We start from the raw sequence: 19,467 nt of genomic DNA on the forward strand, positions 1-19,467 counted from the left end.
TTGAGTGTTTCAGATGAACATCAGTCCCCTGTGTACATGTTTTTTTTCCCCCCACCTGGCAGTTATAACAGTATGTTCATGTGTATGTTCATATGTGGTTTGTGCCACAGGCAGCAGCGCTACAGCGGAGCACCAACACATTCACATACTGCCCAAAAAGGCTGACGGATGGCTGTGCGATGGGGGTGAAATCTGGAAATCTGGACTAATTTTCATAAGAATCTTTTTTTCCTGGTGTTTTTTTTTATATGCCACATTTTGCTGAATTCACTGTCCGTTCAGCAGCAGCAGGCTGTAATTCATTATCTCTCCAGTCCAAGCAAAAACCAAAAAATCAGATGAGTCATGTGGAGTAAAACACAAATGTGGTGCGAGTGTTTTTTGTCGCCGCCCACTCCTCGATTTCTCATTTTGCATGTCTTTGAAGTCATTTTGCATCTCTTTGTGGTCATTTTGTCTCTTCTGGATGTTTTTAGTCTCTTGGTTGTCATTTTGCATCTGTTTGTAGCTGTTGTACATCCATTTGCAGTGAATTTTCAGACCTTTTTCGAATTTTGTGTCTCTGTGGTCACTTTTTTGTTGTTGCGTTGTGTGTGTATGTGATCATTTTGTGTGTCACTGTAGTCATCTTTTTTGTGGTGTGCTGCTCTCGTATCCACAGAGACACAAGAAATCTGACATTTCCTTCAGTTTATTAACCTGAGTGTGGACATACACACAACTTTAGAAAATCAATAGCAACACATTTAGTACAAAGATGCACAGCAATACACATAGTAGTAGTTTAAGTACACAATTCAGCACTGCATAAAAAGTACATTAAAAACATGTCAGAAACATTGGCTTATCAGAACATAAACAGCGTCATATAAATATACATTCGATATATATGCATATCAGAAAGTCTCCTGATTCCCGTCATTAAACCTCTGACACTCACAGCCTTCTCTGACACTGTGTGCCATCTAACACTTTCTTCCCTTTCATCAGAATCTCGTTAAAATATTTACAAAATCTGATAAATACATCATTTGAGAAGGAAAAAATCATGCGTTTGTGATCATCAGCTTCAGTTTGTAAACAGTGAGTAGATATTGGCAACATGCAGGATGAACCGGTCATTAGAAATGAAAAGATTCTGCAAAAGCTACCAAATTGGCCCCATATTTAACAGCCTAATGAGTTCACACAGTATTCCACATCTATTCTGTGTTAATGCTACAGCTGCCACTACGGCCTCGTCCTCCTGCTTCTGTCCTCTTGAGTCAAGTCAGCATAGTGGAGCATTAAAACCTGCCTCTCAGACAACTGGTGCTCAACTTCAAATTTAAAACCTCCCCAGACGATGCCGCAGGGGTGAAGAGACAGTGCTGCGTTCAGGTTCAGGCTGTGAGTCACACAGAGGACAAAAGCAAACAGCCTTCATCCGGTCCGCTACCTAAAAAGGCTCCATATGACAACAGGAGGGGATTCAACCACTGCTATATTTCAGCTTAGGAGGGACTTTACACCAAGGAGTTGTATGTATGACACAGTATCAATCACGAGACACACACATGCAAAAAGCAAAAAAGCCTACATCCTGCTAAATCAAGATATTTTTCAGTTCTCTGAAAAAAAGGCCAGTGTTTTACCTGCATATTTATATATATCACTGTCATTTGCAGACACCTGCCATCACTGCAGACATGCAAGGTCTTTTATTATCATCGTGTTCTGTGTGCTGGAAAGCTTTATGAAACAGAGAATATCACTTCTGATGGATTCACACTGGATACTGACCAGACATTCTTTAACAAGTAAAAACTTTGCAAATATAATGACAGGAATGTCTTCAATGTTTCATTTTTTTGTCCATGACATATTTTTGTTCACAGCTGATATACACACTTTGTTTCTGTATTGTTTGCTGTTAATGAGAAGAGAGGTCTTGTTGAGCTATTGTACAGCGTGTGGGCTCTCGTCCTCGGGGTGTCTCACTCTGGTGCCGGGTTGATGGGCGGTAGATTCCGCTGTTTAAAGTACTGGGTGACCTGCTGAGGCAGCTCGGCCAGGACCGACTTAGCGAGGGTCTCCTTGGGTGCCTGACAGGAAAAAAGAACAGGAGAGTGAATTCATTTCCACAAAAACACAGAAGCTGTAGGCTGTAGAATGTTAGCATACTGGTGATTGTGGTCTTTGATCCTGCTTTGGCAGACTTTTCCAGTCTAGTCCTGGTATTTGTATGTCCTTGGTCCAATCAGTCGTCATGCCTAAATTATATTCTTAATTGGCTGCACAGTCATAATGTGTGTCTACACCTGTGGAGAACAGTGTGCTTTCAGCTTGGTGAAAAAGTCTGTCTTTTTTCAACATGACAATGCTCATGTGCTCAAAGCCAGCTCCATAAACACATGGCTTTCCCAGTTCGGTGTGGAAGAATTTGGCTCGGCTGCACAGAGCGCTGACCTCGACCCCCTCCATATGTTTGGAATGAACAGTGATGCAAACTGTGTCCAACATCTGTGGTCGACCTCACTGATGCTGCGGTGGCCTGATGGGAGCAAATCCCTGCAGCCAGGTATCTCAATCTGCTGTAAAGTCTGAAAAGGTCCTATCAACTGAAAGAACAGGCAGAGTCTGGTTTAGAAATGGAAATAATGCATACACATTATCCACACAAGCGAACTGAAAACATTTCTGAAGAAGCAGGTTGGCAGCGTGTCAAAACAGCAGGTGGATGAATTCAGATGCTTCACTAAATCCTCCAGAGTTTAAGCATTGATAGCACAAGAGGTTAACAATGTAGCAGCACTGGTGTGGTTCTTCTGTTTGACATGGAGGGATTTATGGCCACCCTGATCTTTTCTTTTTTTTTCCACAAAAAAAGATGAAACTCATTACACTTACTGAGAGACAGGAAGTCAGGGGATTAGTTAGCTTCTCAACAGTAAATATGAAGCCTCTCTTTGAAGATGCCTTCAGAATCAGGAGATTATTCCATTTGCACTCAGCTTTCTTGCATTCTCTTCTCTGACTTGTGACAGCTGAGGTGTTTCTCAACCGTGATTTCTACCTGACAGAGATGTTCTTTACCTTTTGAGGTGCAGTAGCATCAACAGCAGAAGAGTTTGATGTCTTACTGATGTCGACAAAGCTTGCGTGAAACGACAACTGACTTCATGTTATGCGCTTGTGGCAGAACCACAGTGGTTTGAACCAATCAGCGTCCTATGAGGAACTGCTGGCAGCTATGGGCGGGTGTGGTTTAGGTGTGAGATTGGACCTTCAAAAACAACAATGGTGGCTCCTACAGAGGTTCATGTAGACCGAAGGTGGGGAACAATTTCAATTTCTACAACACTGTCTCTGTCAGAATGTGGTCTTGAGAAAGTTGCTTGTTCCCACATTATCCATCAGTTTGGCCATTTGTGTTAGCATTGCTGTGCTGAAGATATCGAGCTTTGTGTGTTTGTGAAACCAGGCCACTGGTCATTGTACAAAATTGCCTTAATGAGGTTAATGCCTTGATGTATCTGAGTTTCCAGAATAAAAATCAAAGAAGTTCTGGTCTTTGCACCAGCACTTTCCTGGTGGTGTTACTGGCTTGTAACCCAAAGTTGGTTTCCAGCGATTTCTGATTCGAAGTTGAGCATCATCTGAAGTCAGTTGATGTCACTTGTCAGAAACTGCATCCCTTCTGCTATTTCCAAGAGTTTGAATAAATCATTCATTGTTTTGTCCCTTCACATCTTGATTACTGTGATGCATTATTCTTGTTTCAGCAAATAGGCTGTAGCACAATTACAAGTGGCTCAAACTTTTAGGACTTCACAGTGTTTCTATATCAACACAGTGCTGGTTTCCTTATACTCAAATTCAGGAAATTCAAAGTCATTAAAATTGCTTTTCAAGCACTACACATTAGGCTCCACCATATGTCACTGATTCCATACAGATCCGTCTGGCTCTCAGATTATCAGAAGAAGGGTTCCTGATTGTGTCACACTCAAAGTTCAAGACTGGAGTTTTTGTTCCTGCAAGTCAGACCAGCAAACATTTTATCTTTAACTTTTTTATTCCCAAAATTTGCATTAAGATGTTGTTGATGCGGGCTGCACGGTGGCGCAGCAGGTAGTGCGCGTGCCTCACAACAAGAAGGTTGCAGGTTCGATTCCCGGGTCGGGCCTTTCTGTGTGAAGTTTGCATGTTCTTCCCGTGCATGCGTGGGTTCTCTCCCACAGACCAAAAACATGCTCATTAGGTTGATTGGTGACTCTAAATTGCCCCTAGGCGTGAGTGTGACTGCGATCGCCTGCGATCGGCTGGCGACCGGTCCAGGGTGTACCCTGCCTCTCGCCCGTTGACAGCCGAGATCGGCTCCGGCGACCCCGAAAGGGATAAGCGGCATAGAAAATGGATGGATGGATGTTGTTGATGCGACATGGCTGTGACGTGGTTTTATTCTGCAGCATTTTTGTAAAAGGTTATAAATTCTACAACAACAACTTTCAGAGTATCTAATCAGCACCAACGAGTCCAGCTTCATGAAGATAATGTTTTATAGTGGAGGTTCGCCTGCCAACACAGCTCATCATTTCAGGCCACTCTCATTATTACTTTGCCTCTGTCTCAGCTTCATTTCTCCCTCTTCCGCTCTATTATGTCTGTTGCCGTCTCTCAACCTCCCACCAACAATCTGGAATGAAGCCAGCAAACACTGTCTGTTCCTCCCACTACAGAGGAAGTCAGTTCGCCCACCACCAGCCCACACACACACACATGCACACGTGCGCGCACACACACAAAATTTACATAATGACCAAAACTGCCTCCTGTGCACAGCCTATAAATGTGCACACACAAATCAGTGCATGTGTTCACCTTCAATACATATGACACTCACTTTAACTCTTTTACCATGTGCGGTATGCACGCTCGTCAACACATCACTCTCACACACACACGCACATACACACTCACAACATCTCTGTTGAGCCTGAGATAACCAAGGCAGCGCTCCTCATCTCGCAGACTGTGTGTGTGTTGTGTGTGAGCAGCTACAATCTGAGTAGCAACAGGCTGCCATCTGGTAACACATTCACACTCAGACAGCATGACATCATGTCATTAGGTAAAGCCTCCACTGCAGGACTAAGATGGAGTCAAAATGACATTGTTAATCACATCAGCGAGTTAAAATACTGGCTAAAGTGGCATCTCAGCAAATGACGAGTGAAAGACGACGAACTTTGCTGAGACCTGTTCGGTCGTTGAACTTTGTCAATGATTCACTCCAAACTCTCTTCTATGTCTATTTTGTTTACACTCCACAGCTGTAAATGAACACTTACCTCAAGTATTTCACTGATGGAAAACTTTGAAGTACTCATCAGGTATGTTACCTGATGTTGATGATCTGATCTGATCTGATCTGTTTATAGCTGACTAGTTTTCAGGAACAAAAAGGTTTTATGTGTCCAGCTGTCAAGCATATAAAAGTGCTGTTAAATTCTTCAAACATGAACCTGCAATAACTGCCTTTTTGGTCACTTGGGGTTGTGAAGTTGTGAATGCATCATTGGCACATTTTAATCTCTTTAAGTGGTGAACTCAAGTGGATGCCTATTTACACATCCAGCAGATATGGAGCAACATTAGCATTATTATGGCCGCCTGATGATACCAGTCCAGTATTTTCCGTCTTCTAGCACAAACTCTTGAGGACATTGTGTCTCTTTAGCTCCTAAATGCTCCAATATGTTGACCAGCTCATTGCAAACTATGTCTGTCTGCTGTTTGGTGCTGGCTCAATAATACATAGTGGGGTTTTCGAAATGAAGAGTTTTTCTTTGTCTAAACATTGTAACATAAATTTTCTACTTTTACTGAAGTACTTTGAATTGTGGCATTGATGTTTACTGAAGAAAATGAAATGCACATCTTCCAGCTCTGGGACTGGGCCTCACTGATAAACTTTTTCTTGTTTTTTTGAGAGCATGCAGGTTCCTTGTTATGAACAGCCTGAGAGCATTACTCACATTACGGAAATCCCTGAAAGGGACGAACTGCACGATGTCTCGAACAGCCTCCTCTCCCGTGTTGGACCTCAAAACGCTGGCGTCTCCATCTAAGAACTCCATGGCAGCAAAGTCTGCGTTGCCCACACCTATGATGATGATGGACATGGGTAGTTTAGACGCCTGCACGATGGCATGACGCGTCTCGTCCATATCGCTGATGACACCGTCTGTTATAATGAGGAGAGTGAAGTACTGCTGCAGATGAGAAGAGATGGGCAGACAAATGAGGGAAAGGAGGGAGAGAAGACACAAAGGCAAATGAGAAATCCCATTTTCATGTGATGTCACTGCGACGTCTCAAAGCTTCTAAAGTTACTTGAAGAGAAATCCACATCAAGAGACAAAGAGACAGGGAAAACCTGTTACAACCATAATTATATTGTCAGTGACGGTAAGCAGAGTTGTGGAAGTGGAGACAGAAGAACAAAAACAGAAACAAGGGAGAAGTGAAGAAAAAAAACTATAAAGGGATATTTCAGAGAGTGACAGGGACGAGGAGACAGGAGGAGCTGGACGACACTTCACGAGGGACAGAAAAATAGAAAGCAGAATGAAAGCTTTTCTGCATAGCAGCAAGTTGGGCTCCATTCATATGACACAGCAGACCATCTGTCCCTGGAAAAAAATGAAGGAAGAAAAAAAAACAACCCAGTGATGAAAAACAGAAAGAGCTGAAAAAAGAAAGGAAGAGCAAACAGTGAAGAAGAGTCAGGAGAGAAAGGATCAGTCTTTGGCATCAGACTGAAATATCATGTTATAATCGATACATGCTGACATTTTTTCCTTGCAGGTATTTTTTGTGAATTTACCCACAAATGGGTAAAGGACAAACCTGAATAAATGAGAGGAGGAACAATAATGAAGGCGTAAAGGGCACTGAACTATCTGATGAATAGGAAAAGTTGTGTCTGTATAAAGTGAAAAAATGTTTTTCGTGGTCTGGAGATGGATTGTGCAGACAGATGGCACTCATCCTATCTCTTCTCATCTGTGTTTACAAAAAACAAACAGGCAAATGAGAAATAAAGCACTTTCAGGACATCTTGCGCTGTCAATCAAATACACTCGACGTTAGCATGACAGAGAATGCTATTTCAGGGAGCTATTATCCGTCTATCCTACATGAATGAATGAAGAAAATGAGCCACTTGATAACCAGTTTCATGACACAGGTTGTCCAGAATTGTCAATGTTAAGCCCTTTTCAGACATGAAATGCATAACATTGCTGGCTGTTGTAGAAGACATAGGTGTGTTTTATGTTAATGTTCCTAACTACGGCATTCAGACATGACAGGACATCTACAACACTGCCATGACATTTGGCGTCTGGTGCATGAGAGGGCCGTGTTACACCAAGAAGAGTGTTTTCTGTTCTCTCAGAGGCTGCATTATTAATACATTTAAAAACTTATTTTGCAATTGAAATCTTAATCAGTGACCACTGTGAGATGCTCGCCTCCTCTTCCCATGGTAAACCCCAAACACAATGACATATCACATCAATTTCATTATTTAACGTTGCCTGTAATAAACATCCAACAACTATCATTTCGTTATTTTTTATTTCAATCACACGCTGTATGTAAAGCATTGTGCTGAATATTCATTCGAACAAAAAAGAAGAAAATACAGGCAGATGCTGGCGGTCAGATCACCAGTGTAGTTCAACGAGGGTATTTTAAACCCTTTTCTGCTGCGACTGCGCCATAAGGGGAAAACTGTTTTTGAAGACTGGTCTGAGCTGACAATCAACAACTTAAAACTGGCTCTTCCACAGTTTCACAGTTCACTAACACCGAGGAATTGATCATTTATATCAAGTGGTTACATAGCTATGGCGGAAAACACTCTGCTGTTTGAGGGAGCGACGAGGATTCAGCTGAGAAAGCTACCCCCCCTTAAGAAACACACAGTGAATCTTAGCTAAATCAACAATAGGAAATGCCTCATTAGGAGCGGGCTGGGGTGGTGGATATGACTGGGCACTAATAACCACACAGCTGTGAATGAGCCAATTATTGGAAAGATAAATGCAATCAGCTGACGCTGATCAGCCAATACAAGCGCGATCTTCAGTGCTCTGAACTAATGCAATACTTCAAATTAGTAGGTGACACGCAAAACAAATTATTTACAGCAAATGGTTCCACAGCTAGATTTGGCAGAGAAGGCTCTACTGGTGAAAAGCCTGATGTTGAACGGCTTGGTCATGATCTGGTATGAGGCAGATCATACACAGAAACACACACGCGCGCACAAAGAAAGTGCATCAGTTCTGCAAACTAACATGTGAATTGTTATCCTATGATAAGAACAGACAACGTGAAGACACACACTGACTTTACTCGGAACAAAATCACACTTCCATGTCACGCACACACAGACACACACGCAGGGAGGGCTCTGAAGCCTGTCCCTTTAATGTGCTAACAGCAGCGCTCATTAGAGAATCATTATCACACAGACAGACAGGGTCGCTCACACACTGGGGCACGCACAAACTGCACTGGCCTGCAGCCTGTGTGTGTGTCAGGAGCAAGAGTGTCTTGGTACACAGTCACACAGTCTGCAGTCGCAGGTTCCCTCATTATCTGAGGAACAAGAACAATGAGTACAGAGCAGCAGCCGATTTGTGCAGCCTACAACCTACCCACCCACTAACCCCAACACACACCAGTCTAACCACTACCCCAGTATGTGGTCCACAGACACTTGACTACTGCAGCTGTCACATCTCATTGTCTGTTACTCCTTCCTGTCTTCATATGTTCCCCCTGTTTGAACTCACTGTAATATAAAACAAGAATAGGGTCCACAATCATTTCCTTACAGAAACAAAGGCATTCTGGCACACAACACACAGACGAGTACAATCCTTTGTATATTTCGCTCGTGTATTTGTTCTCCACAGGGTGACAGGGTGCAATTAGGGACAAAAAGCACTGTGGGAGCATAATGATACCCAGCTACTGCACCCTCTTCAGATTTCGGCAGGAGATGTGCCACTGGATATATGCAGAAGGGGACATATACCGTTTGTTGAAAGTTTGTAGATCCAAAGCTCCTGTGAGTGTCACACCTCTGTACATTTTCCTGTATGAATGATCCCAGTGGGAACATCACGCTGAGCCTCACAGGTAATGGTTCCTGTCTTGCTGTTTGCCATCTTGCTGCAGTACAGACAACAACAACGTGTGTGAAACCTCTGTTTGTGCCCACACTCGTCTTGTTTAAGCTGCGGTCTAGTCACGCAGTCCGACGCATGAACTCAAAACATCAGACAGCATAAACTGAAACAGGCTGAGCCAATGGACGGCGACAAGCTTCCTCCAGCTGCACAGCCTGCTATTTATTAAACTATAGTTTCTTTTGTTACGGAATGACTACTTCTGTGTATTTTGCATTTGCTGGCTCTGAAATTGAAACAGAAATTAAAGTAGATATACTGGCTCGATATGATTCAGTAGGTCTTACTGGAGGTGCAGCCTACAGTGCTAATCACTGCTGCCTCACAGTGAACAGGTCTGTGCATCAAAGCCACCAATACTTCTCTTATTTGGGACCCCAAGCATCAGATTTAGCTGTGGTAGAGCAGCGGCTCAGGTTACATATTTATTTGTGATTTAATAGTCTCACAGCAGCCCAGCGACTCTTGTGTGTGCATGAATTCCCTGAATTGTAACACAAGTTTACTGTCATTGAAACATGTTTCCAACCAAGTAGGCAAATCAGGTGAGTTTTAACAGATAGCTTGTAGGTAGGCATCTTTTTTGCTGACTACAATAAAGTGATGAAGACCAGTTCTTGCATTTTTTTTTTTTTTTGTAACGCCAACTTACAGAGTAAGGTACAGAGTAAAACTTCCCATTTAATTCTGTCCTCTGAGACTTTGTTCTGTCCTGCGTTACTTCCCTGACAGATGTGCACTGAACTCAGTGATAAGCAGCTCAAATCTGAGATGGCCATCAATGTTACACCTGCCTGACGGGGTGATGTGTGTGCTGCAGGTGAGGCCACACTGGGGCTATGATTAGACATGCAAAAGAGACTATTATTAGTAAAATGAATGACCCTTTGCATCAAATAACACAGACTCCTAAATCGATTCAATGAGACCAGAGTTTCCCCTGTACTTGTACAGGCCTGGCCACCGGGAACTCTTGCCAGGCCCAAAAAACAAAAAAAGAAGAAAATCTTTTTTGTGAAATGCCAAAAATAACACCAAATATCCATTCATTCGGAAATCAATGTCCACGGCCTTTTGTGCTCTGATTAATTTGGAATGCAGTGAACACTCCAGTCATTATTTTCTTAGAATGAAAACTCAGTTTTTCATCACTGTTTGGGAACAAGGAAATAACACGAATAACAGGTGAACCAGCTTAAATACGACCTATTTTCTTTTTAAATAAGTGGAGTGTGCGGTATCTACTTTATGCCGATGTGAAGAGTGGTTCACATGGTTCATGTAATTTATAAATATTTAATTTTAAAAATAGACTTTGACGTGGTGGTAGAATGAGTGTCAAACTTAGTTAGCCCCACCAGACACATCCATCGCCACCCCAAAGCTGTCAACTGAGAGCAAACACTGGAGACCGCATTGACACAGTGAGGGTGCTGTGGAGAGGGATCGGGTGAAAAAAGTAAGGTTATCAGGCTTAATATGATCCTGGGGTAATATTTGTCACAGCGCAGTCCAATGTCACATTGCCTGGTCAGATATATAAGTGCATATTCTAGGTGTAACGGGGATTTAGGACCCAATTGCAGTACCGCCAGAACACGGGAAGAGCTTGTCGCAACTTTAATTACCAGCTCAGCAGAGATGGCTAAGCAACAATGAAGTTCAATGATCAGCTCAGAACTACAGTCTCTCAATGGAATACAGATACTCTTGAAATGTTTGTTAACCAACACCAAACAATCACAAGCAAACAAAGATCCAGGAAGTGCAAAGCAGGACTTGTAGTCAGAGACAAAAGGCAGAGATATTTAGTGGGGAACAGGAGAACAGACTGGGTCAAAGGCAGGCAGGTTTGGCAATGAGAGATCAGTCCAGTAGTAATTGCTGGAGAGTTTTGCATGACATGACAACAAACAGTCCAGCAATGAGTGAGTGTGGGAGAGCAGCTTAAATACTAGACTGATTGGGAATGAATCTCAGGTGTGTAATCAGGTGAGTGGGCAGGTGGGTGTGGCTGGCAGGGCAGTGAGAGTGGAAAAGTACTGACTGAGCATGTGAACAGATGAAGGAATATAGCAGCAGGTAAGAGACTCATTTTACTGTGATACTAGGTAAAAAACATGTGCAATCGTATTAACTGATTCACTGAGTCAGAGGAGCAAATTATTGCTTTCACTTTTCTGCATAAAATCCAGTGTCAAAGGAAAATAAACTGCATTTGATAAGCTTTCAAACTGGACTCCCTGTTTCCTGATTATTTTCTCATCAGCATGTGCAGCAAAAAAAAAAAAACATAACAGTTTTTCTGTTTATTGACACTTTTACTGTTAATTCCTTTTAGCAATTTCTATGTTATGTACTGCAGCTCGAGGAATATGGTATGACTTCCTACCAAGAAATGCTACCAAAATAGAAATCAGTCTTGAGTGTGAGACTGAGCCTTAGGCTTGTTCTTAATTTGGATTTTATGTGTTACTGGCTCAGATACATAATCCAGTGCTTCACCTGCTGGAAGTACAGTATGCTGAAATGATAACACTAGAGGAGAAGTCAGAGGATCACCAAAGTGATTACAATTCATCCTGAGGGGGACATTAATATGGAAACCAAACTTTATGGCAATTCATCCAGTAGCTGTGGAGACATTTCACTATTAACCACAAATGTCAACCTTACTGTGGCGCTAGGGGGAGGAAATGTAGTGGATCACAAAAGCCATTAGGAGCCATTCTCTGGGGACCACGGCTGTCTGTATCAAAGGAGGAAAACTAAACCTAAAGTGACACAGAAAAGCAGAAAATGAAATGTAGGTTCCTCCCTATCATGCAGTTGAGCCCAAAAATGTGTGAAACGCCTGGTCAGTGTGTCAGCTTAAAAGAGGTGTGAGATGCAAGAAGAGAGGACAGAAGTTGTCACTCCAGTCTGTCACCCTCCTCCTTGACACCGTGGTCAACATGCCAAAAGATGCACACACTTGTTTGTCTCATCAGCCATCAAGCTGCTAAACAGAGTAGATAGATTATAGAGTACAGACACTAACTCACTTCTGAAGGCTCATCTACTATGAATGAGTGAATGATATCACTCAATGGTGTGTTTGTGTGCACACCTTTGTACAATAACAGCCACAAGAATTAATAATAATAATCATAATATTAATAATAGTAATAGAAACGCACTAGTGGGAATATCCTAACACTGATTTGGCACCAGGCAGTTTAAAGGGAAGGCAGAGACTAAAGTGAGGGAGGAATCAGATGATGAAAGATGATATCTGGAAAGGGATCAAGTGAACTTAAAGAACTGTTTGATAGCACTGCGAAAAGGCACAGAATCCTGTGAAGAGATGAAATGAAAGAGGGTAGTGCAGCATTATACAGTGTGTGAGCTGTTCACCAAGCATAAGAGCAGCACACAGAGCAGGAAGTGCATTAGAACTTAGAAAATAAATGGAAGAGTTTGAGATACTGCAATGAAATGTGAAAAGAATCATACTATTGTTTCATTGAATTTCAAAGTCCAACTCAAGTAACAAAAGAGGCAGTTTCACCAAGAGAAGCAGCTGGTGGAAGATGGTACAGGACTGGTAGCAGAAAGCAGCCTTGGTCCTGACTGGTCCTGAAATTAGCCCTTTACAGGTAACTGCAGCCTAAACGTACTTTACACCATCTAATCCAAACCAACTTTAGCTTCAACTTTGTCATTATCCTGAAGAAAATGTGGTGTGCAGGTGGGAGTTAAACACACAGGCCACCGGAAGTCACAGACATAAAACCAATATAAAATATATTGATATCAAATAGGCAAAAAAATACAAATACAAAAAAATAATCTCCCTATCAGAAACAAAAAACAGCAGCAGGGTAAACCATAGAGAGAAACACTTCAAATAATCAAACCCACATCAAATATACAGTCAAATAAGATGGAATTCCCACGACTATAAACCTCACTTGACCTTTGCTCTGTTGCTACCATCAGGTCGAATTTTCCACTTGAACGTAACAAACATGTTCCTCAGAGGCTTTCTCTGTTTCAGTCATGACCTGTGCACATGTTGGCAGGACTGGCATGAAATGTGCAGCTGATATTAAATGTCACGATGAAGCCAGCCATTCTGTGGACTTTCCTTCAATTCTTCTCATAAACAACAATTATTCCCTTCCGACACATATGGGAAACATCACAGAGCATACATATGTTTGTAGCATATGTCTGGAACATGTGGGCATGTGAAGCATTATGGGCGGATGTGCCATCATAAAAGGCTGCTCTGACAGATTGTGAGAAATGTCTGGCTGTGTTTGAGGTGTGGATTTGTCGTGGTTATGGTTCGGGTCGGCAGCTGTGTCTGGCGTTACATACCTACTCCAGAAACTTATTCTACCTCAGACTCCTGAGAGCTGATAAATAAGAAATGCCAGGAAAGGAAGAGGAGCTGAGTTCAAACTGGAATCACCTTTCCAGTCTGCGTTACATTCAACTGAAGAATAATTAAAATGCAGAAAGGCAGATAAGCAGGTAAGTCGTTGTCACCTACCGCTGCTTTCTCTTGCTGAAGCGCCTGGGCAGCAAAACGAGCTACATGGTTTATGATCGGAGCAAAGTTTGTCGGGCCGTAGAAGCGAATGTGAGGGAGACAGGCAGAGTAGGCCTGGGCGATACCCTCCACACCTGCACACAGAGGAAGACAGAGAGACACAGCTTAAATTTAAAGATGGGTGAGAAATGGTGAGGGCAGGAGAGAGTTTGTGATGGGGGGCGGGCGATGGGTCACATATGAAAAACATGCTGTTTACACATTTCAGCTCAAATCAGACACTTTCAGAGGGCCAGAAGCTCACAAAACATATTCCTGTTTCCCAGCTATTTCAGACACCCGTCAGCTTAAACAACCAGACGACTGAATGTGTGCCCAGACGGTTTGTTTGCTGAACAGCAGCCTCCTGTCTCTGCGACCAGCATGTGTCTTCGCTCCTTTGAGCGAACTGGAAAGTCAACACTGCAGCTTAAACACAGGTGTTTATTTTTCATGTTTTCTCATTTCTTGGTATAACAGTTGTGTTCAGTCACATCCCAGTTTGCTAAAAATATACACTTTCAGATTTCTGACAGATAAATGGTGGATATCTTCAAAGACTGTGTACCAATAAACCAGAGCAGATATAACACTAACCTGCTGTTAGGATGACTGCATACTGCACTTCATAGAAAAAGGTTTTACAGCAGTCTTAGCAGCACTTTGTGGCTGTAGTCCTTCAAATCAGGTTTTGTTATTTGACCTGAAACTTTTTTTTTTTTTTTTTTATTTTAGAGTGCACTGGAGGCTGTATTGGCCTTTCCAAGAAAAGATGAGCCGCAAGTAGTTTGTAGAGAAGCAGTTCATCTTCTGAACTTAAAAAGAAAGGCTGTTTGTGGAGGCAGATGTTTTAATAACAACAAGCTGTAGATCTATTTTGAAGAAGCACACAGAACTTAATGTTTTTACTCAGACCTTCATCAGCAGACGACTAAGCATAAATGTTCTTTTGAGCATAATCGCCTGCTACTGGCAGGTTAAAATATGTGTTACGCCATTGAATGTTCACTAGGCCCCGCCCTCCTTGATCACCGTTGCTACGCCTGTCAAGCTTCTCATTCTCGCACTGCACTCAATGAGTTTACAGTGATAACGGTGGCAGATTTAACATGGAAATTCAAAATAATTTCTGAAACACTAGGTTATCGATTCCTCACAAGAGTTAACAAAAGCAGGCCTCTCATCTCTAGCTGACGATAGTGGATTTTGTTGGCTAAAATGATGACCCGCAAGCAGATTTTATGTGTGTAGCTAGCTAATGAAAGCTAATATTAATGCTTAAACTCTGTGAGTCAGCTGAGACTCCAGCTAACTTTTCCATGTGACACATTTTAGAATGAGAACCCTGTAAAAGGGTCTTAAAGGGTCTTACTTGATGACTGCATATGATATGAAGCTAAAAGACTGAGGCTAAAGCTACATGTTCGAAGCATAACATCAGCATCCTCACCAGGTGTTGATCCATATATTATATATATATACAAGGGAGCAGCCTGTTTGTGTAGTTCAATGTAGAGCTAGTTTGCATCACGGTTTTAAAAATAAAATGCGACAATAATACATTCTAGGCCAATTTAAATGATATTGGTTCAACATAACCCTTGAATTTTTTGGATGCTTACAACAGAAAAACTTATTTGGATATGCAATACAGGGCTAATATTTAGGCTATGCTTTATTGTTTTAAAATATAAGAGTATAATAATAATATTTTCAAACAGTGTGCTTCACTTTTACAAGAGAGAAGGATTGGAGGAAAAAGCCATGAGTTTGGCAAATGGAGTGGTGTCATAATGAATGTTTGGAAGTGTGAGCCTCCCCTAACCAAATAAAGATGACTGAGCTGCGATCATTAAGCTAAATTCTGATGTAGTTGGCTCACAGATGGACACACTGTGGACGTGTCACTCATGAACAGGTCCTTTAACCTCACAAAATACTGTAAAAACCTAGTAACATGCCCCTTGCCTTTGGATGTAATGCTTGATTACTACTGTAACTTAATGAGCCAGACATGCTAACATATGCAGCTTACGTCAGAGCAGATAAAGACAAAGTTAAATCCATTTCTCAATCATTTGTTCTTGTGTTTTGTGTTTTTCAAAAACTAGAAAACCCTCCAAACATTTAAGATACTGAGTATCACTCCTCTTAGAGCTTCAGTCACACTGTAAGCACCACACTCGACGGCAAGTAGAGAAATGCAAAGGTCAATTGCATTCTGAGTCTCACAGTTGTGCTCTCAGCAGGTGGTACTCAAGTCATTTGCATTTGTCAATAAACATATTTGCATACTAAACATTTAAAATGCTAATGGTGCACGCATAGATCAAAATTTTAAAAAGTGCTCACTTTGTGGTTCATTAAATTTAACTAGATGTAGTGGTGAGGAAATGCTAGTTAGAGCATGCATTTATGCTGAATAACCTTTTGATAAGCACTCATGTTTAAAGAAGACCAAGAGTCTACGGCCTTGCTAGCTTAATCACTAAATTGATTACAATTCATCTGAGCAGGGCATGAATGTGTCTAACAAATTTTAAAGCAATTCATCCAACAGCTGTCACATTTCCCTCAAAATCACACAGCAACCTTCTGATGTGCTAGAGGAAGGTTCAGGAAATCACCACTGTCATGATGATTCATCCTATGGGAACCACGAATGTATGGAAAAGCCTAACTCTCAAATTTCATGGCAATATGAGGAGTTGCTGAGATATATCAGTGTGGAACAACATGGTGGACCCACCAATGACTGACTGACCATCACTGACCACAGCTAGCCACCAGAGCTAAATTTCCGAATTGGCAATTATTTTATAAGGTGTGCATTGCTAGCATGCAGTATACTGAGCTAGTTGGATATCAGCCTAACACTATTTAACCATGCAGTTTGAAACCTCAAATTCTTTATCTCCAAGATCCAAAATGTGCTAAATCCTCAGAGAAGGGGGGGAATATCAATGGATTTTTATAAAGACACTCAGTCATCCAGATAATATGCTATCTTGACGTGCTCAGTCAAAGGAAATTTGACTTGCTGTAGATTCTTGAGGAAATTCCACCACGTCCAAAACACTTCTTCAGTTGTGACCCTCTTTAGAGCTGTACACAATCAATTATCTGCATCATTAAGTGGTCCAAATTGTCAGGAGCAACTGTTTGGTGTCATAGTGTGCACTGGTGTTCACACTGCCAATTTACACAAGTGCCCTAAGCAGAACGTGTAGGTGAAGTGTGAAGGTGTTATTTACTCAGACTCAGCAAGACGCTCACAGAGAAGTGCAGCACCTGCTGCTGTCACATGATCTGGATATGGCATGTCTATTTTTTACTGGGTGTCCTGCATTCTTGTTAAACTGAAGAATACTCCAGTTTCTACTGAGGTGATGTTTCCCAGTAGTCTGAAAAAAACAATGGCATTGCAGCCTCATGCCTGTATGTTTTGAGAGATAATTGGATTATATTATAATGATCGTTTAATTTAACTTCTTCTGTTTCAGCCACTGTAAAATCAATGTATTGCATTTTACAGTCTATTAGTATTAACCTAAGAAAAATGCAGTATTGCTCAAGGAACACAGATCAATCCAATAAAAAGATGATGTGAAAATGTGATCAATCTTTTCAAAAACTGCAGCCTAAATTTTGTTCCCCTCCCTAGTCAGCAACGGAAATACTAGTCTGTTCATCTTATCATTATTGCTTTATTATTGTGCAGTGTTCATAACACACAGCACTGACATGTCAGCAGAGTTTAAAACACAGTTTGGTTATTGATAGTTTCAAATGGCTCTCAATTTACAGAATATTTTATTGGAGAATGTTTAACATTATATTGAGTTGTGCTCAATATTGACTCTTTTGAGTGTTTTCTTACTTTTAGACAAGTTGACTTCTAAATTTAGGCTCCTGTTTAAACATCAGGGAAACTGCTCGCTAGGAACATCACTAGCTGCGGCAGGGTCACGGATGGCGTCTGTGACGACTGCACGGTAACTCACCTGAACAGAAGGGGTTGGTGGGGTTAAAGTTGATGGCAAATTCGTGTGACACCTGAGGAGACAAGGAACCATCCTTCACTACATTGTAAAATGTCCATTTCTCCCACATTTTCTCCCTCCCACCCACTCTCTCTCTGTTCACCGCTCTCTCTCCTTTGTCCTTTTCATCAGCTCAGTGCCATGGCAACACAGATGGGTTGACAGTTGCGTAATCAAGTGAATATGCATGTATAATGCTTACAGTTTAATCTGTGTGTGTGTGTGTGTGTGTGTGTGTGTGTGTGTGTTGATGTGTAAAATGCATGTATAACATAGGCTGCTTTAACTGGAAGTTTGCATATGGCACTCCCCCCTCCCACTCCCTGCTCTCTGTCACTCAGAGATCCATGGATCTCATATGCATGTGTCTAGAAGACAACACACACACACTCACACACACACACAACAATAACAACAACAAACGCACACACACATACTGCACCTTCCAGTCTGGTGGGAGTTGGGCTCCAAATCCCAGAGCAGGAAACATTTTGTCGCTGAGGAGGAAACCATGACAACAGATTGGAACGTGAGTTAAACCTTTTCTTTTTTTTTTTTTTCAACCAAATTCAACAAGCTGGATTTAGACAGCGGAGGAAATCCTGTTACCTGTTTCACAAAGAAACGCATTCAAGGACATTTACAGAGAAACAAGCGGAGAGCTGGTGCAAAAAAAAAAAAGCGATATTGTAAAATGGCTTATCGCTGAGAGAAGATGAACCTTTTTTTTTGAGCGACAGTATACACAAAAACTCTGACAATATCAATTCTTCAATTACCTTAAAAAATGGCATTTAAATCTATGTATTTTCTTTGGTCTTCAGTATGTTTTCAGTGACACAAATTTAGGCCTTTACTCTAAAAACCGTACTTGTAACAGAATAGTTGGCTGGTATATCAAAGCTCCGTGCGGTGGTTCTTGGGTAGAGGATTGGATTAAGACGGATATTAGGGAAATCATAAATCACTTTAATTCTTACTGCAAAGCCCACAGTGATGTGGATGGAAATGACAGAGGAGAAACCATTTCTTTGTCACTGTTAACATTCGATTCCAGTGCTGAAATATTTGAACTGTCACCATTTAACACTGCAACAAGCAAGAAGGCTGCATGAGATACTCACGTATCATAGTCCTGTATGATTTGTCCCACAGCTAAAATGGCAGCAAGATACTCGTTGCTGCCCAGTGGGTTAATGTAGTGGAGGGAGGACGGCTCTCGGGGGTTCCCATTAGATGCTGTGAAGTCTATACCAACCTGTGGAGAAACAGACAGATTAGAGTTCCTCTTAGAAAGCTGCAGATTTGTTAAGGTCCAGCTGATTTCAGTGGGCTCAAGATTCTGTAACTGTTGTGGGTTGTAATCTGTTTCCATTGTTTTCATCTCGCAAAATCACCTAAAATGATGGACTGACAGGTGAATAAAGGTAGCAGGGGCAACCTAAAACAAAGGAATGGTTGAGTGTCTTTTGAAATGAAAACATCACTGGAGGAGCCAGCGTAGGAGCCCAGTTTCATTGTTTTCCTTCTGTGCAACAGTGTACACGGGATTCATCTGGCAACTACACAAGCTGTGACTTTTAATAAGTTATTC

The 19,467-nt window shown here is 41.7% G+C and overlaps 1 protein-coding gene across 1 annotated transcript in view; it reads right to left on the bottom strand.

Annotated features, from left to right (window-relative positions):
* Window positions 1-675: 675 nt before the first annotated feature.
* cpne2 (copine II) overlaps window positions 676-19,467 on the bottom strand; it is a 52,308-nt gene continuing 33,516 nt past the window's right edge. The window contains exons 11-16 of the mRNA XM_070971712.1: window positions 18,998-19,131; window positions 18,316-18,370; window positions 17,835-17,886; window positions 13,792-13,925; window positions 6,021-6,257; window positions 676-2,084 (exon numbers count right to left, since the gene is read on the bottom strand). Of these exons, the coding sequence (XP_070827813.1) occupies window positions 1,977-2,084; window positions 6,021-6,257; window positions 13,792-13,925; window positions 17,835-17,886; window positions 18,316-18,370; window positions 18,998-19,131 (720 nt within the window). The 3' untranslated portion in view covers window positions 676-1,976. The remainder of the gene's footprint in view (window positions 2,085-6,020; window positions 6,258-13,791; window positions 13,926-17,834; window positions 17,887-18,315; window positions 18,371-18,997; window positions 19,132-19,467) is intronic.

This window comes from Chaetodon trifascialis, chromosome 10 (assembly GCF_039877785.1).
Source record: "Chaetodon trifascialis isolate fChaTrf1 chromosome 10, fChaTrf1.hap1, whole genome shotgun sequence".
In the NCBI taxonomy this organism is placed as follows: Eukaryota; Metazoa; Chordata; class Actinopteri; order Chaetodontiformes; family Chaetodontidae; genus Chaetodon; species Chaetodon trifascialis.